The 21,219-nt window shown below is 49.1% G+C and overlaps 1 protein-coding gene across 2 annotated transcripts in view; it reads left to right on the top strand.

The window, feature by feature from the left end:
* FGD5 (FYVE, RhoGEF and PH domain containing 5) overlaps window positions 1-21,219 on the top strand; it is a 111,951-nt gene that overhangs the window by 40,977 nt on the left and 49,755 nt on the right. For both annotated transcript variants that reach the window (XM_047097057.1, XM_047097058.1), the window contains exons 2-4: window positions 2,418-2,550; window positions 19,723-19,781; window positions 19,894-19,924. In XM_047097057.1, coding sequence (XP_046953013.1) covers window positions 2,418-2,550; window positions 19,723-19,781; window positions 19,894-19,924 — 223 coding nt within the window. The remainder of the gene's footprint in view (window positions 1-2,417; window positions 2,551-19,722; window positions 19,782-19,893; window positions 19,925-21,219) is intronic.

The raw sequence follows: 21,219 nt of genomic DNA, 5'->3' as shown, positions 1-21,219 counted from the left end.
CAGGAGAGGTGTCGTGTTCAAATAGTGGCTGGCTATGTGATGAGATGCTGAGATTTCCAACTTGCTGCCTGGGACCATGATGGCACCCTTCATCCGTGGGAGGCGTGGCTGAGAATCCTTTCCTCCTTCACAGTGCATGAGGAAGTACGGTTCAGGGACACATTTAACTGGGTAACTGCTCCATCCCTCATCACTACTGGTTATCCTCCACAGAACATAATGGGCTCCTGCTGGGGCCTAATGTGGCTATCCTCTTATAGGGGTGCAAGGCTCCATTCCTTGTCTGAGGGTGCAAATTGACACAGGAGGCTCTGGGGTCAGGGAAAGGGAGCCAGGGCTCTAGGAGACTGGCCCATGCAGTCACTTTCCTGAAGGAGGTTCTGTGGTCTCTAAAGCAAGTGTGGTGTTCCTCTGACTCCTGGTGGCCTCTGGTGGTGTGGGAAGGGGCAGTGAAGAAGGTGTAGGGTGGTCTTAGGAAGGGAGGTGCTCACGTGCCTTTTTACACCTTGGCAGACTAGGACTTGTTGCAAAATCCATTGTTTGCTCCATTAGTTTGAAAGAAGAGGACAACAAAGTCAATTCTGAAAAAAGAAGAAAGAGGTCTGACCATAAGGGTAGCCAGTGGGACAGTAAGTAGAGTAAGTTATGACTCAGCCCCAGTCAGGACTTAGTTTGTGCATCTGTACACAAGGACACAGCTACAGATGGTGCCACACACACATTATGTCAGCAAAAGCCCAGGCAGGAACAGGCCACCTTGTCTCTGATCTCTCTGGCTTCATGGCTCCAGTGTGGACCAAGGGATGCCTATCTTGCTCTTGACAGAGCCCCTTGTTGCTTAGGCTCCAGGTATCCCTGGTTCTGGTTCCTGCAGTAGTGGAGAAAGAGCTCCAAAGATGGCCCCTAGTTGTACCATAGCCTAAGGCTCAGTTTCTCTTGTCCTGGCGTCCCCTACCCTGGCCATGCTTCTCCCTGCCTGGACGAGAGGTAGGAACAGTGTCCCTGACCACATGAAGCATGGGCTAGCCTTGGCCCAGCCACTCCAGCAAGTGGATACTTCCTCTTCTCTCCCAATTCATTCATCCATCCATCCATTGATCATTCTAGCACCTCATTGTGGCATTCCCAGAGAGCGGAAATAAAGATTTGATAAGAATTTAACAAGACCAAATAACCTGGATTTTGAGTATGAGGAGAAAATTCTTGAGAAGTTTTCTGGGACCTCATTGCCAGTGGCAGGAAAGAGCCATTGAAAGTTTTCAAGTAGGAGATGGACATGGCCCAATGTTGTACAGCAATCACTCTGCTGGGTGGAGAGGGAGGCCCAGAGCAGGGAGCAGAGCAAGGAGGTGGTTGTAATGGGGTTAGAGCCTCCTCTGTGGAGATAGTTTCAAAGTCAGAGAAAGGAAGGTTCTTCTACTCCAGGTTGGTTTGTGACAGGCCAAGCTCTTTGCTGCCTCAGTGCCTTTACACATGCTGCTTCTCCTGGAAACTTCCCTGTGCTCTCACAGAGCTCCTTTTTCTCTTACAGACTCAGAGCAGCCCTCCCTGACATATCTAAACAGTTCCTCCTTGTTACTCCCTATGAAAGCACCTCCTTCTTCTCCCTTCACTTACAATTTATGATTGTATATTCATTGTTCCTTTTTTGAGACAGAGACCATATCTGCTTTATTTACCACTGTTTTACTCACTGCCTAGCTCTGTGCCTGGCATAAAGCAGGCAGTCAAAAACATTTATTGAATAAATGTATTTAATCAATGGCAATGCCTATGTAATAGTCATAGTTACGTATATATGAGATTGTTAATCTCACTGGTGTAAGTTTACTAAGCATTGATCCTCATAGCATCAGCCAAGAAAATGAAATAGGAATCATTATCCCCCTAGGTGGAAACTGACTTGTGTGCTGTTCATGATCTAGCTGATGGCAACACAGGGACCAGAGTCCACAATACACATCCCAAACTGTATTGCATCACTTATTCAGGCCCAGAGGACATGACCACCTTGGGAATGGCCCCTGCTGCCTGACCATGCCTGTCCAGACTGCCGGTCCAATCAGATTAACATCTCTTGACATCATAGTAATTATTTGTACCCTCCTTCAGCCTGCCTTGTATCTAACAGAGAGACAAGTCTATCTTAGACATCATGTGTAGAGGCACTTAGGTAGCAAAAGAGTGTGGCATATTCAGGGAACTCCAAGGAGGCCAGGATGGCTGGAGTGGGAGCAGGTAGAGAGGTTTGTGCCTGTGTCTTATTCAGTTCTGGGTCCCCATGGAGGGCAGGCATGGAGCTTTGCACCCAGAGCACTTGTTAATGGCTTGTGGCATTACTAGGGCCTCGGGTGTGTTCACTTTGCCTGTGCTGGACAGGGAACTCTAACCCTCTCTCTCCTGTGCTCTGACCCCAGCGCCTACACAGAGCCCTATAAGGTCTGTCCCATCTCGGCAGCGGCCCCCAAAGAGGACCTCTCATCGGATGAAGAGCAGGGAAGCTCAGAGGAGGAGGACAGTGCTCCAAGAGACCCCAGCCTCACCCACAAGGTAGGGCGCCCTGCCCTGGACGAGGGGCAGATGGGTTGTGGGGGATCAGAGATGTGAAGGCTGAGAAAGTACGGTGAAGCATACACTGCACCCCCTCTTGGTGAGAAGGGAGCTGTTTGCAAGTCGCTGGCCCCAAGTTGGATACAGAGGAAGAGTCACTGCGCAGCTGGGGCTGCAGCTTTAAGACATGTGGCAGACATGGGGTTCTGCATTGGTGATGCCAGGGTGACAGCTCCCACGGGCTTCTTGGGTCTGAGGAATTTTGGGGTTCCAAGAGCCCTTGTGAATGAAGTGAAATAGAGCTGCATGATTGGAATCAAGACAGACCTGGATTCTAATGACCTCAGGCCTCTGGGCCTCAGTTTCCTCGCTGTGAAGTGGGAATCTTGAGGATGAGTTAAGGGAAGTGTGTGAGTTTCCTTAACTGAAGACAGTTTGGGACTGAAAGCTGGTTTCCCGTACTCTGCAGTGGTGCTTTGAGGGGATGGGGCTGAGAGAAGGGCTCTTGCTTGTCTGGACACAGACGGTGAGTTGAGGCCCTGCCTGGGACAAGAACCAAGTCAGAGTGGAGGTCCAGACCTCTTAGTGGGCATTGGGCATTGGTGGCTGGTGGTAATTATATGTGCTCGCCACAGGGTGCTCGGGTCCTGTGCTTCACTTCCATTCGCTGGCATGATGTCAGTCCTTCCACACAGCGCTTCTGGGAGCTAGGGTTTGCTTCCCGTGTTTTTTATTTGCAGAAACAGAGACGTGAAGAACTTGTCCGGGGTCACACGGCTGTTATTCCATGCCATCCAGGAAGTACCACACGGTGCTGGGGGCTGGGAATTCAGACCAAGAGAGACACCCACCCAGCTGCAGGGAGACAGGCGAGGAAGGTTGAGGCCAGCTTGACATTTCCCCCACTGCATCCCCCGGGCCCCGCTTGTCTGCAGAGGCGTAGCTGGGGAGGCTGAGGAGCACCACCTCCTGCCTCACAAGCCTCCTTCAGACACCTTGCCCCGTGCCTGTGTCCCTGTCTTTGTCAACCTCTCCTCCCACAGCCAGGGTAGGTGTATCACGTTGACTAAAGACTGCTCCCGTGGAAGTGCCCCCCAGAGTGCCTGGCGCTTACCAAGCCTTGTGTATAAATGGTCATGACTTCATTTTGTTTTCATCTCGTTGATTTCTTCTAACACCTCATTTATCTCTCTGCTCAGGGTTTTCATCAAGTTACCTTCCCAGGGCTGTGGGAGTGTTGAAGGGGGTTTTCCCACCTGGCTCTTCCTCAGTCCTTCCTGCTTTGGCTTCTGACCCTTCCTCCCCCTCTCTGGGTAGAGTGCACTGTCTGCTGCACTCCAGGCTTCTTTCACTCCTTTCTACAAATTCACCGTCAGTGCCATCACCCCCCCTGTGAAACAGAGGACACAAAGATTAAGTAACTTGCCCAAGGCTACTCTGCCAGCGATTGAAGGGGTTGGATTTAAAAGTTACAAGCCCAGTGTTTGTTTGTTTGTTTGTTTCCCCTACAGCCCTGAAAGCCTTCTCTTACCTCTCCACTTCTTCCCTTCTCCCCAGAAGGAACTGTTGGCTCCTTGAGGGCAAGGGAGGGAGCTTTAAGTTAGTGGAGCTATCTATCTATCTATCTATCTATCTATCTATCTATCTATCTATCTAAATATCTAGATATCTAGATATCTATCTATCTATTTATGCGAGAGAGTGAGTGAAGGGCAGAGAGAGAGAATCCCAGGAGGGGTGGGGAGCAGGGGGTGCAGAGAGAAAGAGAAAGAGAGAAGCAGGGCTCACCTGAAGCAGGACTTGACTGGAACTCATGAACAGTGAGATCATGACCTGAGCCAAAGTCAGATGCCTAATGACTAAGCCATCCAGGTGCCCCAGTAGTGCTATTTAAAGATGATTATGGCTTTTCTGCACTTTTCTGAGCATCCGGATCAGGGATTGTGGAACCTGGAAGCAGAAAAACGGTTGCTCTTTGGGATTTGGTCCCCACTCTGACACTGGGATTTGGGTCTGGGTACCAGGCCAGGAAGAGTTGAAGGGCTGACAAAGCAGTAGGGCACCCCCTGTGCAACTTTCTGTACCTCAGGGGGCCCCCCACCTAGTGATGGTTCCCCCCACAGTCCCCCAATTCTCTGTTAAATGTTCCTCTGGGACTACCTGCATCTCCTCCTCCAGCTGTGGTGCACACTTTGGTGTGTGTCTTTCCAGAACCTCTCCCTTGTATTCCCTTACATACGTTGTTTGTTATGAGTGGAAAGTGGATGGTATTGTTTGTGGAGTTGTTCTGATAGGTTGAGTCATGTCAAACTGTAAGAAACCTGGCCTAACTTGGTTGCATTCACACACACCTATCTTATAAGATTTTCACACATTGCTACAGCATTTTATTTATTTATTTATTTATTTATTTATTTATTTATTTATTTATTTATTTTACTGCTGCATGGTATTCCCATTTATGGATATGCTATCCTTTATTTGGCCATCCCACTGCTGAGGGACGTTTATAGTGTTTCTAATTTTTATGCTCTACTAACAGCTTTGCAGTACACTTGTTCACACACCTCCTTGTGTACGTGCTTTTCTCTAGCATAGATCCCAGAAAGAGATTGGTAGGTCACAGAGGGGCATTTTCAATCTTTGTACCTGCAGCCATAGTGACCCCTAGGAGGCTGTTGCAGTGCTCACCCTCCCGGCAGCCCTCAGTGGATGTGAAGGGGCATTTCTAGAGGGTGCAATCTTTCCTGGTTTTGGTGGGGGGGGGGGGGTGGAGAGAGGCAGCATTTGCTGTCATCTTTTTGTCTTCCACTGAAAGTTCTACTTCCCCAAAAGGCAAAGGCCTCCATCACATCAAGGGGGGAAAAAGAGCCAGATTTGCCATCTCCAGCCACCTCAGAGGAGCAGACCTAGGGAAGGTGTGAGTGAACCACCCCCCCCCCCCCGCCCCGGGAATTGCTTCCCTGGGGCCACAGGAGGTATGTTTGGGGTGAGCCCCACCCTTCCTAGAGTTTGATATGGGTTATGTAAAAATAAACAAAAGGGGGTGAGCTCCACTCTTCCAGATGCTTTGAGGTGGCCACATCAGGAGTGGAGAGCCTTCTGGAGCAGGACAGGAGGCCGAGCCCAGCCGTCCACCCACCTGTCTGACTTTGCCCTCTCTCCCACTCACGGACATTCAAGGGGTATGGGTTGAAGGGAAGAGGGGGCAGAAAAGGGAAAGCAAGAAAGACATAAAAATAAATCTAATGTGAGAGGAGACAAAGGCAACCTGGCATATCACTCCTCCCTGACAGCAAGCCTGATTTTCAGACTAACTGAGACTTTTCAAGCGAAATACCAGCTCCCCAGAGGTGAGCCCAGGAGTTGGTGGCCTCTCTGAGCCACCTCCTCCCTCCACCTCCTCCTCCCTCACCTGAGTCCTGTCGTCCCTGTGTTTCCCTGACAGGTCCACCCCTGAGCCCAGGCAGAAGTTTGCCCTGTCCTCTGGAACAGGCCTGCCCTGCTGTGACACCCTCCCTGGCTGTGCCCACGGTCCATGTGGCCTGGCCTGGGCCTCCTTGCTGGCCTCGTGCCCCCAGGCCTCTCACCTGTCACCTCTATCTGATCATCTCCTTGAACTCTAGTTATTTCCACTGGGCCAGTCCCCACCTGGGTTAAATTCTGCCATGTGGTTTCTCCGTGCCAGAGTCTTGTCAACCCATTGTGCAGCCCCACACCTTGGCTCCATGGCCTGTTCTCACTCCTTCTAGTCCCCAGGAAGCCCTCCTAATCCTGCAGCAGCTTCCTCAGGCTGCAGCCTGCTCCCCTTCCCAGAAAACATCCTCATCTCATCACAAGCATGAACTACCTCCCGTCTGCATCTCTTGTCTCTGTATCCTCACTCCATTTCTCCCCGTCCCTCCTCTTCAGCAGAAATGTATTTACTAAGTACTTACTGAGCACCTGCTATGTGCCAGGCATCCTTCCAACGGCTAAAGATACAGCAGCCACAAGACAGACTGGGTGCCTCCCTGCCTGGCTTCTAGAATAGAAGCTCCCCTAGAGAAGGAGATGAACAATCAGAAGGCCCCTGCGGTGGGTTTAGGCAGTGAAAGCGCTGTGCCATCAAAGAAACACAACAAACCTGGCAGGTGGGAGCTGGGTGCCAAGGGCGGGGTGAGGGGGGAAATTGAGGCAGTGAGGCTAGAGAAAGCTTTTTTTTTCCAATTAAAAAAATTGTGTTAAAATACACATAACATAAAATTCACCATCTTAACCATTTTACATGTACAGTCTGGTGGCATTAAGTACGTTCACACTATTGTACAACCATCCCCACCATCAATCCACAGAACTCTTCATCTCCCCAAACTGGAACTTTGTCCCCATTAAATGCTAACTCCCCAGCCCCTTCCCCAACCCCTGGCACCTCCCATGCTGCTCTCTGCTTCTCTGATTTTGACTATTCCGGGGACCTCATGTAAGTGGGATCATACAGTATTTGTCCTTTTGTGACTAATTTCACTGAGCACCGTGTCCTCAAGGTACATCCATGTTGTAGCCTGTGTTCCAGTCTCCTTCCTTTTTTAAGGCCGAATAATATTCCACTTGTATGTACATATCACAGCTTGTCAGTTTATCCATCAGTGGGTGTTTGGGCTGCTTCCACTTTTTGACTATTGTGAATAATACTACTATGAACATGATGTACAGATGTCTCTTTGAGACGTTGCTTCCAGTTCTTTCCCACGTGTCCCCAGAAGGAGAGTTGTTAGATCATACGAGAATCATGTCTCTAATTTTTTGAGGAATTGCCATCCCATTTTCCACGATGGCTGTCCCATTTTACATTCCCACCAGCAGTGCAGGAGAGTTCTGGTTTCTTAGAGGTCTTTAGGATGAGGAAGAAACCAGGGAGCTGAATAGAGTGAGCCAGCAAGAAATGGGAGGGTCCAGGGACAGAGCGTTCTGAGTGGAAGACAGCAGTGCAGAGGCAGAAAAGCGGGACTGAGCCTCGAGGGCTAGAAGACTAGGTCAGTAGACAGGAGCATAGGAGAGGGAGATGGGCTGCAGACATTCTTAAGGATTTCCCTCAGCCCACAGACGTATTCAGTCTTCCCCACTCCCCTACCTCCCTTACTGCTGTCATCCGCCCTGCACTGCCCTCCCCGCCTCCATGAGCCAGGCCTCCACGCTGTCCACTCAGACCCTGAGCCTCAGCTCTGGTGGTCTCTCACCTTGGGAGCTCCCTCTTCCCTTGCTTTCCACTGTCCAACTCTGTCTCTGCCTCCACACGAGACCTTTCTTTCCCAAGGCCCGAGCTCCTCCACCCCTGTCTCTCATCTGTGTTCTGCCCAGGCAGCCCATTCCAGGCCAGCGGCCAGCCCTCCTCAGCTGGCGTTCCCAGAGCTGAGCTGCTGGTCTGACCTCTCTCCGTGGCCCACACTCCAGCCTCCGAAAGCCCCACAGATACTGTCGTCCTCCCTTATTTGGGGTTTTGCTCCCTATAGTTCCAGTTACCCGTGATCAACTGTGATCTGGAAGCAAGGGGTCCTCCTCCTGACATATATGCAGAAGGCCAGTAGTAGCCTAACACGTCGCAGTGTCGACATCATTTATGTCACTTCATGTCACCACATGTGCGTTTTATCATCTCGCATCATCACAGGAACCAGGCTGAGTAGAGTACTCTAAGGTATTTTGAGAGAAAGACCACATTCACATAACTTTTCTTTCTTTTTTTAAAATTTTTTTAACATTTGTTTATTTTTGAGAGAAAGAGAGTGTGAGCAGGAGAGGGGCAGAGAGAGGGAGGGAGACATAGAATCAGAAGCAGGCAGGCTCTGAGCTGTCAGCACAGAGCCCGACCTGGGGCTCGAACTCACAAGCGGTGAGATCATGACCTGAGCCGAAGTCGGACGCCCAACTGACTGAGCCACCCAGGAGCCCCTCACAGAATTTTTCTTGCAATGTATTGTTGTAATTGTCCTATTTTATTACTAGTTATTGTTAATCCCTTACTGTGCCCAATTTATAAATTAAACTTTATCATAGGTATGTATGTCTAGGAGAAAACAGTGCATACAGGCATACCTTGTTTCATTGTGCACTTGGTTGCACTTCGCAGATACTACATTCTTTACAAATTGAAGGTTTGTGGCAACGCTGCCTGGATCAAGTCTGTCGACACCACGTTTCCAACAGCATTTACTCCCTTCAGTGTCTCTGTGTCACATTTTGGTCATTCTCACAGTGTTTCGATGTCGAACTTTTCATCATTATTATATTATGGTGATCCATGATCAGTGGTTATGGCTCAGCATTTTGTAGCAATAAAGTATTTTTTAAACATTTATTTATTTTTTGAGAGACAAAGAGAGAGTATGAGTGGGGGAGGGGCAGAGAGAGAGAGGGAGTGACAGAATCGGAAGCAGGCTCCAGGCTCCGTGTTGTCAGCACAGAGCCAGATGTGGGGCTCTACCTCTCCAACTGTGAGATCATGACCTGAGCCAAAGTCGGAGGCTCAACTGACTGAGCCACCCAGGTGCCCCAACAATAAAGTATTTTTAATTAAGGTATGTACATTGTTTTCTAGGTGTAATGCTGTTGCACACTTAATAGAAATACAGTGTAATGGAAACGTAACTTTTATGCACTGGGAAAGCAAATAATTTATTTGACTCGCTTTACTGCGGTATGTGCTTTATTATAATGGTCTGGAAAAACCCACAGTGTCTCCAAGATGTGCCTGTGTGGGGTTCAGCACTATCTGTGGTGTCAGGCATCCACTAGGAATCTTGAGACATATCCCCCAAAGATAAGGAGGGTCTACCATACCTCGAACTCAGCGCATCCCAAACTGAACCCGGCATCTTCCCATCCCCTCAGCCAGCTTCTCCTCTTGTGTTTGCCATTCTGGTTGTTGGCACCAGATTTGAAAATTTGGAAATCTCCGGCGTTTCATCTTCTATTGTCATGTGTTAATCACAGATCAGATGAAATTCAACAAACTCCAAGGTCTTTGGACAGGCATCGTAAAGGATTCCAAAACAGGTTCTGTCCGTTCTTCACCCACCTCAGGGCCTTTGTGCTTGCAGTTTCCTCCTCCTGAAGCACTCTTCCTGCCCTTTGCACAGTTGGCTCAGGGTTTCAGATTAAATGTCACCTCCTCAAAGAGGCCTCCTCTGCTCATCCTTAAGCGCTCCATTGCAGCATTCCTATCTACTTCCTTCCTTATACTTACTTCAAGCTGTGATTGTCTTTCTTTTTCTGTTTACATGCATGCCATATGCCTTTCCCTGTAAGAATAGCTCCAGAAGTGCAGGACCACACTTCTCCTATTCACATTTGTGTCCTTACTGCCTGGGATGTAAAATAGTACTCAGTAAATATTCTCAAGTGAAACTAATAAATATTTTTTTTTTAATTTTTTTTTTCAACGTTTATTTATTTTTGGGACAGAGAGAGACAGAGAATGAACGGGGGAGGGGCAGAGAGAGAGGGAGACACAGAATCGGAAACAGGCTCCAGGCTCTGAGCCATCAGCCCAGAGCCCGACGCGGGGCTCTAACTCACGGACCGCGAGATCGTGACCTGGCTGAAGTCGGACGCTTAACCGACTGCGCCACCCAGGCGCCCCGAAACTAATAAATAAATAATAGATTTGACTCCGTTTCTGCAGTCAAGTAAGGAAAACAAACTTAGATGCATGACAGTAAAATGAAGACACTTGGGGCGCCTGGGTGGCTCAGTCGGTTGAGTGTCCAACTCTTGGTTGGTTTTGGCTGAGGTCATGATCTCATCATGGTCTGTGAGTTCGAGCCCCTCACTGGGCTCTGAGAGTGTGGAGCGTGCTTGGAATTCTCTCTCCTCCTCTGCCCTTCCTCCTGCTTATCACTGTCACTCTCAAAATGGCGCTCTCACTCTCTGTATCAAAATAAATAAGCTTTTAAGAACTTTAAAAAAATGAAAACACTTGTTTGGTCCTGTAAAATTTACTTCGCACAGTGAGGGGCAAAGCTGGGAGCCAACCCGGCTTCTCACCAGCTCCCTGGTAACCATGCAGAGGGTGCAGCGGTTCAGCAGAGTAACACAAGAGACATCTGGAGGCAGTGTGAGCAGAGGAGGATGAAGGACAGACTCTCAGAATAGGGGCTAAGAGGTCTGGAGGTGGCCAGGGCAGCCCTGTGTCCCACGCCCCTTGTTCAGAGAGTCCTGGAGGCCTTGAGGGCTGTGAGGAGCCAGCAGGCTGGGTATGAGGCATTAGGGTGCCCCGGCCCTAACAGAGCTTGTTCTGTGGCTGATTTTCCTCTCTGCCATGTCCTACATACACCCCTGGCCCCAGCGTGGGATTGGGGCCACCATCACACTCACCCTCGCTTTCTCCTTCCTGGCTTCATGGCAGCTGCTCCATATACCTAGTCTGCAGCCCTGCTGCCCAGAGGTGGACATACAGACCTGCAGCACCCAGGCACCACCCCCCACACCTGCCGGACTGACCGCATCTGGATCTGCATGTTTACCAGATCCCCAGCGGTATGTCTGCTCACTGAAGTTTGAGCTCTGGCCTGTGTACATCAGCCACCCATTCTGTATGGAGCCCCCGCAGGGCCCTCAGCCCTCGAGGTGCCAGGAAAGAAGACAGCGGGGTGTCTGACCATGGGACACACACAGCCAAGTTGGGGAATGAGAAAGCTATTGACATAAAAAACCTTACATTTATGTTTTATGCTCTTTTGTGAATGTTATATCTCGTGATATAAAAACAACGGCTGGCTGTGAGATAGCACAGTTGTGGGGCAGCCCCAGTGTCCTCAGCTGTGTGCACTAAACTCTAAACAGCATAAGTGTCCCAGGTCTTCAGAGTCAGGGCAATCAAGGAGGTTTCCAAGAAGAGGTGAGGCCTTAGTGCTTCACAAAGGAGAGTAGGACATAATTAAGTAGAAAGGAGAAGGAGGGTGCATAGGAGGCACAAACAGTATGGGATCCAGCCATTGACTGGCTTCTTGAGGTCATGGCAGGTCCTTTCTTGAACTGAAGTGAGGTGGTTAGGACAGGACCAAATCTCATATGAGCCATGTACTGGCCTCTTCAGACAATGAGAACTTGCCAATCATAGTTATGGCCACTCTCTTTAGAGTCTAGAAGGTAAGAGAGCTGACAGGGACATTTAGATACCACTTTGTTTTGTTTTGTTTTTTATTGTGGTAAGAACACTCAACATGAAATCAACCCTCTTAATGTCCATTGATGAATGAATGGATAAACAAAGTGAAGCCTGTTCATACAATGGAATATTATTTGGCCTTAAAAAGGAAGGAAATCCCGTCACATGATACAGCACAGATGACCCTGGAGGACATCGTGCCAAGTGAAGTGAGCCAGTCACAGAAGGACAAATGCTGTGTGGTTCCATTTACGTGAGGAATCTGATACAGTCAAAGCAGAGAGTAGAATGATGCTTGCCAGAGGCTGGGGGAGAGGGAATCGAGAGTTCTAACTCAGTGGGTATAGCAGCTCAGTTATGCAAGAGATTGCTTTGTCTTACAGGAGGGAAAACTAAAGCTCCTAGAGAGGCCCTCAGTTGCTGGAGGTTATTCCGCAGATTAGAGGCAAAGTTAGGAATAAAAATCAGGTTTCCTGATCTCTCATTCGACACCTTCCAAGATAACATGCTGCTTGTATGAATGTATTACAGACTGCATCCAGAACCAGAGTCCTTCCAAAATTAAAAGTTTTTTAAAGCATGTAGGCCAGACCCAGACTCACACCAGCCTGACTTCAAGAACTAGAATAAGCCAGGCGTCATCATGAACTGGAGGCAGCCACTCAGTGCTGGGGGAGCCAGAAGACCTCTGGTCCCACCTTTTCCCCGCCCTCCTCCTGGCAGGTATTGCCTCTCTTTCGCCATCTTTATGCCTCCTCTGCCTCCTGTGGGAGCACAGGTGACAGCTGGGATAAAAATGAGCCATGTCTCCCCAAGCTCCTGTCTGAATTTCCCAGTGGCCGTCGAAGGCTGTGCTGGAAACTCCGACCTGAGTTCCAAGGAGAAGGACAATGTCTGAGATAGTAGTGCCTGGAGGAACTTCCGGAGACAGCACTCTCCAGGAATCTGGTGCCACCTGCGAGTTCTGAGCACTCTTCTTTCTCCAGATGTGGCCTCAGAACACGCCAGCAAGCCCTTTCACTGGGACCCTCAACAGTATTTCCCCAGGGCTTGAAACAGCCATAGAAGGCAGCCTCTGCTCCCTTCTGCGTGGGTTTTTCTTTCAGCGGGCTGTGTGGCCAAGGAGGCTGGCAAATATGGAGCAGCGGGATGCCTGCCGTGGTGACCGGGCCCACCTCAGGTTTAGTGTGTGACTTAGAGACATTTGCTGAGATTATAGGGAAGTTCTGGCACAGGGACCTGCATGAGCCCAAAAGGCCCAGAGGTAGGGAAAAACAAGGTGTGAAACTGAGTTCCCTGGGGGCATGGAGGAACAGAGGAGAGGTTTCTGAAAAGGGTCTCTAGGCTGAGTCACAGGCAAAGGGTAGGACTTATTTGTGCCTCAGTTTCCTTCTCTGTACAATGGAGGTGATAATAATAGTACCTTGCTCATAGGTTGTTGGGAGGATTCAGTGAGAATACACATAAAAAGTTTACAGCCATACTTAGCGCATACTAAATGTTCAGTAGCGGTAGCTGTCTGTTAATAAGTAGGTATTATTATTATCATTGCTGTTTCACACGATGAAGAGAAATCACTTGTCCAAGGGCATAGGTGTATGAAGGGACGGAGCCTGGCATGTGAACCCAGGTCTTGTGACCCCAGAGCCCGTGCTTTCAGCATCATTCTGGATGACAAGTTTTCCTGCAAGTGCTAGGGAACCACGAGAGCCACTCGAGGCTTCACGTGACAGCAGAAGGTGGCCACCGTGACCTGGAATGGATGGGAGTAGGTGAAAGGCTAGAGATCCCAATCAGCTAAGAGACAATTTCAGTTGAGGGTGGAGGGACGCTAGAAACTCTGGTCCAAGATGGGGACCAGAAAGTTCACTTCAGAGGTGGGGCAGTTTTGAGTGTGGAGAAGGCCCAGGCTAGGTGAAGCTGATGTAAATATGGGCAAAAGTTACCTGAGAAGAAAGTCAAGGAGCTGAGAGGCCAAGGGCTGTGGTGCAGAGAGAATGGAATGCTGTCCCACAGATGGGGAGGACTGAGCCAGGCGTTAAGACCCAGCACATGGGGCTTGGCCAGGGACTGGCAAAGACAAACTTGGAAAGAAGGAGGCAGCTGTTTAAAGGCAGAACAGGTATGGGGGCACCTGGGTGGCTCAGTCGGTTGAGCCTCCAGCTTCAGCTCAGGTCATGATCTCACAGTTTGTGAGTTCGAGCCCCATATCAGGCTCGTTATTGTCAGTGCAGAGCCTGCTTTGGATCTTCTGTCCCCCTCACTTTTTGCCCCTCCCCTGCTCACACTCTCTCAAAAATTAATAAACATTTTAAATTTTTTTAAATAAATAAATAATTTTTTTAAAAGGCAGAGCATGTATGAGCCCAGGAGGCCTGCAAGCAGGGAAGGTAGTTAGAAACCAGGAGTTTTGGGGGTGGTTTCTTCCTCTTCTGCAAAGTAGAACATTGTGGAGAAGGACTATGTGGCCTCTGGGCCTACTTGGGGCCATCCTGAGGGCCAGGCCATAAAGCTGGAGGTTCACTGGCCTGCTTCTCACAATAATAATAATTGTTACTATCACTATTACACAGTAATAACGATGCCTCCCTCCTCCGTAATTTTTCACTGAGAATGAGGAGCTTTTCCATCTACAATCCTATATGAGCTTTGTAACAACCTCTAGGACAGTAGTTCTCAAAACCTTTTGGTCTCCCACCTCTCTTTCCTCTTAAAAATGATTGAGGACCCCAAAGAGTTTTTGTTTCTATGGGTTTTATCAGTCAGTATTTACCACATGAAAAGATAACACTGAGAAAAATTTTTAAACATCTTTTTTTTTTAATTTTTTTTTTTAACATTTATTTATTTTTTTTTTTTTAAATTTTTTTTTTTCAACGTTTATTTATTTTTGGGACAGAGAGAGACAGAGCATGAACGGGGGAGGGGCAGAGAGAGAGGGAGACACAGAATCGGAAACAGGCTCCAGGCTCTGAGCCATCAGCCCAGAGCCCGACGCGGGGCTCGAACTCACGGACCGCGAGATCGTGACCTGAGCCGAAGTCGGATGCTCAACCGACTGAGCCACCCAGGAGCCCCTAAACATCTTTTAATTCACTTAAAAAATGACAATAATAAGTGGTGCCTGGGTGGCTCAGTCGGTTAAGCGTCTGACTTTGGCTCAGGTCATGATCTCACAGTTTGTGAGTCCAAGCCCTGAGCCCCACATCAGGCTCTGTGCTGACAGCTCAGAGCCTGGACCCTGCTTCGGATTCTGTGTCTCCTTCTGTCTCTGCCCCTCCCCTGCTCTCTCTTGCTCTCTCTCTCTCTCTCTCTCTCAAAAATAAACATTAAAAAAAATTGTTTTAGATGACAATAATAAGTCCACTGCATGTTAACATAAATGGCTTTTTTTATGAAGAGTAACTTTTCAGGAAGACTTAATGAGGAGTGTGACATGAGTTTTCCATTTTTGAAAATACTCATAATGTCTGGCTTCCTAGAAGACAGCTGGGCCCTGCTGCCTCTGTGCTCAGTCTGTCAGAACTGTTGTTTGGGCCAGCTTCACAGATAAGTAGTCGGAAAAGGGAGACAGAACCCCAGAGGTTCTCAGACCACACTTGGGGAACTGCTCTTCTAGAAGGAGGCTAAGCCCTCCCCCCCACCATTTCATAGCTGGAGAAACTGAGGCATGGAGACAGAGGACTAGGACTCCCAGCTCTTTCTGGGACTGCAAACAGGAGGGTCCCTAACGGAGGACTAGCGCTCCCAACCTGGTCTCAGAATAGCCAACACTGACCGGCTGGTTCGCCTAGGGCCTGGGGAGGAAGTGCAGGACTGGGCGGCCCTGGGGAACGGGGAAGATAAGCTGCTTCGGCCTTGGGCAGAGGGGCCAGTGGCCGCCTGATATTAACACCCACAGCCTGAGAAACGCGATAGCGTGGGCCCTGGCGCCCCCATCCCCCACGTTCCTGGGAGGAACCCTGTTCCCAGAAGTCTGTCCCTGGACACTGCCGTCAACCTCAGAGTTCATTTCCTGGTTAAACAAACATCTATATTAAATGGCCCGGTTGGGCAACGCCCAGTAGCAGCTTCTGAGGAGAGCTTCGGGCACATGGCCTGCCAGGCCCCCTTCTTGTCGGGCTGGTGAAGACACATCCATCATCAGCAGAGGCACTAAAGCTGGACGGCCCCGTACGTCCCACCCAGAGTCTGCCCGTCTGGCAGGAGGGGTTGGGAAGGACGTGCAGAATGGCCCGTGCCCCAGCCCTACCAGAAGTCTGGGGGAATGACAGCTTCAAGAATGTAACAATGGTAATGACAACAACTCCAAATGTTGGGGTGGGCCTGATGACTCCTATCCATCATCTCATCATCTCATCCTTGCAGGTGAGAATGCTGACCCAATCTTCCAGATGAGGACACTGAGGCATCCAAGAGGGTCTTGTCCTGAGTCACACAGCCTGCCTGGGATGTGGGTCCAGGCATCCTGACTTCCAGCATAGTTCTCTTTCCTATGTACCATGGCAGGCACTGCTCCTAGGGTTGGAAATCAGAGAGAACTGAGTTCAGAGGACTAGCCTGGGCTCCCCCAGGAGTGCTAGACTCCTGCTACTACCTTTAGAGGACAGGTAAAGGATAGGTGTTTCCCAGTTTGGAAAACCTGCCATCTATAATGAACAGAGATGCCATTTACAGAGTGCTTACTATGTGCCAGACACACTGCTAAGTGCTTGGTTGTTGAAGCCAGACTACCTGATCTTGAATCTTGGCTCTGCCACTTACTAGCAGTGACTTAGGGCAAATCTTAGAACTTACTTGTGCCTCAGTTTCCTCATCTGTAAAATGGAGGTGCTAATAATTGTACCTTGCCCCCCTAGGTTGTTGAGAGGATGCAGTGAGAATACATGTAAAAAGCTTAGAGCCATACTTAGCACATGCTAAGTGTTCAATAAATGCTAACACTTCTATTATTAAGTGTGTATTATTATCATCACTGTTTTACAGTTTGGGCTCATAGAAGAGGAATCAGCTGTCCAGGGATATATGCATAGGAAGGGATGGAGCCTGGGATTTGAACCAAGGCCTTCTGACACAGCACCAGGGGCTCTCAGCATCATGCTGGATAACAAGTGAAAATTGAATCACAGGCCCCTAGAAGATTAGAGGTCATCTTGTCTTCATTTTATAGGGGAAGAACCTGGCTTGACTTCTGACCCCTGTCCTTTGTCTATAAACTAATTCTCTTGATGGAAGCTTGACCACAGGGTTTCTTAGCTATTAAGGCTTGTCCTGGCAGGGTATATTTTCCATTACGAGGGTTTTGTTTGCAAAGACTTTTCACATGTGGGACTCTGCAGGAGCCCCTGCTTGGGAGGGGTGAGCTGCTTTTGTCCACAGAACCCCACACTAGCCCTGCAGATGCAAAAGGCAGACAGTGAGTCACAATTCGGCGCCTGTGGGAAGGGCGGGAGGCCAGGTGAGGCTGGAGGCCTCTGGAGGCCTCACTGTTTCCCCTCCTGCTCCATGGATGCTGTGACAGCCCGCCAAGAGACAGCAGTGAGATGCGGGAGGGAGACTGACCGTGGGCCCAAGTTCTGCCCTGTTTAGGTGGCCTTGGAGAGAATGAAATCTCTAAAAACACTATGCTTCTTAGTCAAGAAACTGTCAGGGATGGAGTAGCTGGAGAAGGGAACTCATTTATCGAATGCCTACTGTGTGCTAAGCACTGTATCTCATTTCATGTATTTATTCAGATGTTGATTGAACATATCCTCTGTGCAAGGGTAACATCAGGTAATGTGGCTGCTGTAAAGAAGAACACACCCAGATAAAAAGTTATAACAAGTGGCTCTTACCCAGGGGTGAGATTTTTCCCCCAGAGGACTTTGACAATGTCTAGAGACATTTTTGGTTGTCACAACTTGGGGTGGGAGCTGCTACTGTCGGCCAGTGGGTAGAAGCCATGGATGCTGTTAATGAGCCTACAGTACATAGGACAGCCTTTGCAACCAGAGCTTCCCGGCCTAAAATGTCAGTAGTGCCAAGGCTGAGGAACCCTGGGGTAGAGAATGACTTTGGGTGATCTTTAGGTCGGGTGGTCATGGTTGGCCACAGTGAGGATGTGATTTTTGACCTGAAAAAGTCGGAAAGTAAGAATGAAAAAAACTGGAGAAGAGCATCGCGTGCAGAAGGAGCAGCAAGTACAGCGGCCTTGAGTCAGGAATGCCTCATCAAAAAGGCCAGTGCACGAGATCGGGTTGATTATTCTCCACCATATTTCAGATGAAGAAACTAAGGCTCAGAGGAAATGGTTTGCCAGCCGTCATACGATTACACAATATGCTGGAACCAGGATTTGAACTTGATGCTTGTTCATCCCAGCGTCCCTTTGCTTTCACTGTTTCAACTGCCGCTCTCAGAGGAGTGGTTCAGCCTTCATTCTGCAGTTGACACCTCTCCCCTACATGACCCTGTAAATTGTTTTTTCTTATTCCATCCCTGAGCACTTGGTTCTGTCCCTGGTTTCTGCCTCAACAACAAAAACCGCAAAGATGACGATAGCCATTATTTCTGTGGTTTTTACTGTGCACCAGTCACTGTTCCAAATGAGAGATGTGTGTATAGATACATAGATAGAGATAGACAGATATCTTTCTGTATATACACTCACTCATTTAATCTTCACAGTATGCAGGTGTTAGGCATCCTTATCCTGTTGTGCCCATTTTGCAGATAGGAAAATTGAGGTATAGAGAGGCTGCATGACTAGCAAAAGGCAGAAAGATTTGAGCTCAGATTGCCTAGTTCCAGAGTCTGTGTTCTTAACCATAACACTGTAGTTGCTCTCTTAATAGGTAGTGAGTTTCTAGTCATTAGAGTAGACCACTGGCTTGACCAGTGGCTCCTTGAGTTTAGTAACACACAGGTTCAGCACAAAAGGGAATTTAGAGGTCACTTTATCACACATCCACACATTTAGCGGCCCCAGAAGGCCGTGATAGACCTGGAACCAAAAGCCAGGTGTCCCATCCAAGTGCCCTCTGCTCCACTGTGGGCCACTCTGACCTCAGCCTTGCCTGCACATTCCTGGCGTCTGCCATCTGTTCTGTCAGGCTGAGCCACAGAGTCTTTGCTCTTCTGGATCCCAGCCAGCAGCTGTGTCTGATATCTGGCAGGTTTGGGGCCACAGAGGAGGGGCCTGCTTGTGGCAGAAGGCCCAGGCATCTGCCTCAGTCCCCGCCCATCCTTCCTGTTCATAGACATAATCTCACTTATTCCCAAATCTTACAGGTGCAGAAGTTGGGCCTCAGATGGTTTAAATGGCTCATCTCCTGAGGTCAGCTGGGAGAGTTGGTGCTTCCAAAACAGAATGGACATTCATTCATCCATTCATTTACTCATTTGTCTTTCAGTCAACAAAAGCTAGCCTGCTGTATGTGAGGTACCGGTCATGCAGGGGTGATAGTGAACCATTATGGTTCCTTCCCTCTAGGAGAGACATAATTGGTGTCCTGAGAGGAGGATGTTCAGAAAGGATACCAAACCCAGCTGGTTCACGAAGGGGTTCAAAAAAGACTCCTTGGAGGAGGTGATAGATACCATGGCTGAGTCTTAAAGTATAACTGGGAATTAGCCAGGCAGAGAAGGGGAAGGGGACAGCATGTGCAAAAGCAAGACGTAAGAGAGCTCCCTATGCGCAGAGAACCACAGGTTGTTCAAGGTTACTGGGCCTATGGGTAGAGGCCCAGGTCATGCAGTCATGATAGTGGCCACTTGCTGAGCACTTTCTGTGTGTTGGACAGTGTGCTGGGCATTAGCTCAACAGCCTCCTGAGTTAGATGCTACCAATATCCACATTTACAGATGAGGAAACTGAGGTACAGTAAGGTCTCACAGAGAGTAAGTGGCAGGAATGGGCTGAGAAGTATGTGGAATTTGTCTCCGGCAGCTTGGAGGTCCTTCTGTAAACCCAGTGCTTGGGGTCTCCCTTCCCCCATCTGAATTGGTGCTGTCCCTCCTGATCACTCTGTTCTCTCTTGCAGGTAGAAGGACAGTCCAGAGCCCATGTCATCGCACAGGAACTGCTGTCTTCAGAGAAAGCGTGAGTCCCCAAGCAGCTGCCTGTGGCCTTGAGCTTGTTAACAGAACATCACCCCTCCCTGGCTTAAACAGGATGGGAATTAATGCAAACTCAACCCTCTTTCCCTCTGCAGATACGTGGAGATGCTTCAGCACTTACATCTGGTGAGTTAATCATTTTAATTGTCCAAAACTAATTGCCCTTTTACAAGGCTATGATATAAGAGGCAGAAAAGCAGTGAGGAGACAGAGGTGATTTCGATGAACAGAGGCTTGGCAGCAGACAAATGTTCACCAAGGCTTTTTGTGGACGTCTGTCCCCTGATTCATGTGCTTCGGGGGGTGAATAGCAGCATGCTTTCCATGAGTATGCCTCTCTGACCAGAAGGGGGTGTATGGGGGATGTGCTGAGGGTTCTGGAAGGGTGTTTGCAGTTTCCTCAGCCCTCTTATTGAGGACGGCAGAAGGAGGACAGATGTAGTTCTGGATCATTGCTGTGTGTGCATGTGAGTATGCATGTGTGGGTGCGTGTGTACACGTGTGCATGTATGTGTGTGCATGTATGCATGTGTGTGCCTACGTGTGCGTGTGTGGGTGCATGCATATGTTTAGGTCCATATGGAGAAGGTGATTGCTTGCACAATGACAGAGCAGCTGGGGTGTAGAGAGGCTTTCTCAGTCATCCCAGCCCTGGGGCAATAACACTTGAGCCAGTGGTGAGGAAATCATCTGGACTTTCAGAAGAAAGGAGGCCAGACTTGGGGACTGCCTGGGTATTAGGCACTGCCACCCTTTACAACCCACAAGACTGCCTGGAAGGTCTCCCTGTGCAGTCAGTTCATTTCAGTTCAACAAATATTTTTTGAACACTTGCTGTGTGACAAGAGCTGGTGAATAGAAAGATCCTTCAGGCCTTTCCCCAGGAGCTCTCTGGCCAGTGAAGGAGACAGATTAGTAAATGAGTAATCATCTGGAGCATGGGGGAAGAACTGACAACCTGGGGGAATCTAGGCAGGCTTCCCTGAGGATGTGACTTTTGGGCTGAGTCATAAGGAGGGTTGAGGGAAGAAGGTACAGCAGAGACATGGGAAGTGAGTGAACATCGGGGCACCTGCTCCCTGAGGTCTCTAAGCCATATCCAGTCCCCTAGTAGTTCAGCATCTGATTCCACGCTGTTTTGTATTGTTCACCATGTCTATCCAAGAACATCAGAACTGGGAATGTCCACTTGATATTTTGTTCCTGGTGATATGGAAGCCCAGAGAAAGTGACTGAGCCAGGATAAACACCCAGGTCCCTGTATTTCTAGTGCACTATTGTGTGTTAATCCCACGTTTCTGACTGCCTTTGGAGTTCTTTGTGGCAAAGACCACTCTGGTTGTAGCAGAGCACCCAGCACCAAGCCAGGCCTCCTGCTGAAGCCAGCTGAGGCCCCTGTCAGTGGCATCACCCTAGTGTCC

This window comes from Lynx rufus, unplaced genomic scaffold (assembly GCF_022079265.1).
Source record: "Lynx rufus isolate CCGP_SWC_20201006 ecotype Redwood Valley unplaced genomic scaffold, mLynRuf1.p SCAF_4, whole genome shotgun sequence".
Taxonomy (NCBI): Eukaryota; Metazoa; Chordata; class Mammalia; order Carnivora; family Felidae; genus Lynx; species Lynx rufus.
Note: the sequence above shows the minus strand (reverse complement) of the source record. Positions and strands in the feature narration are given on the sequence as shown.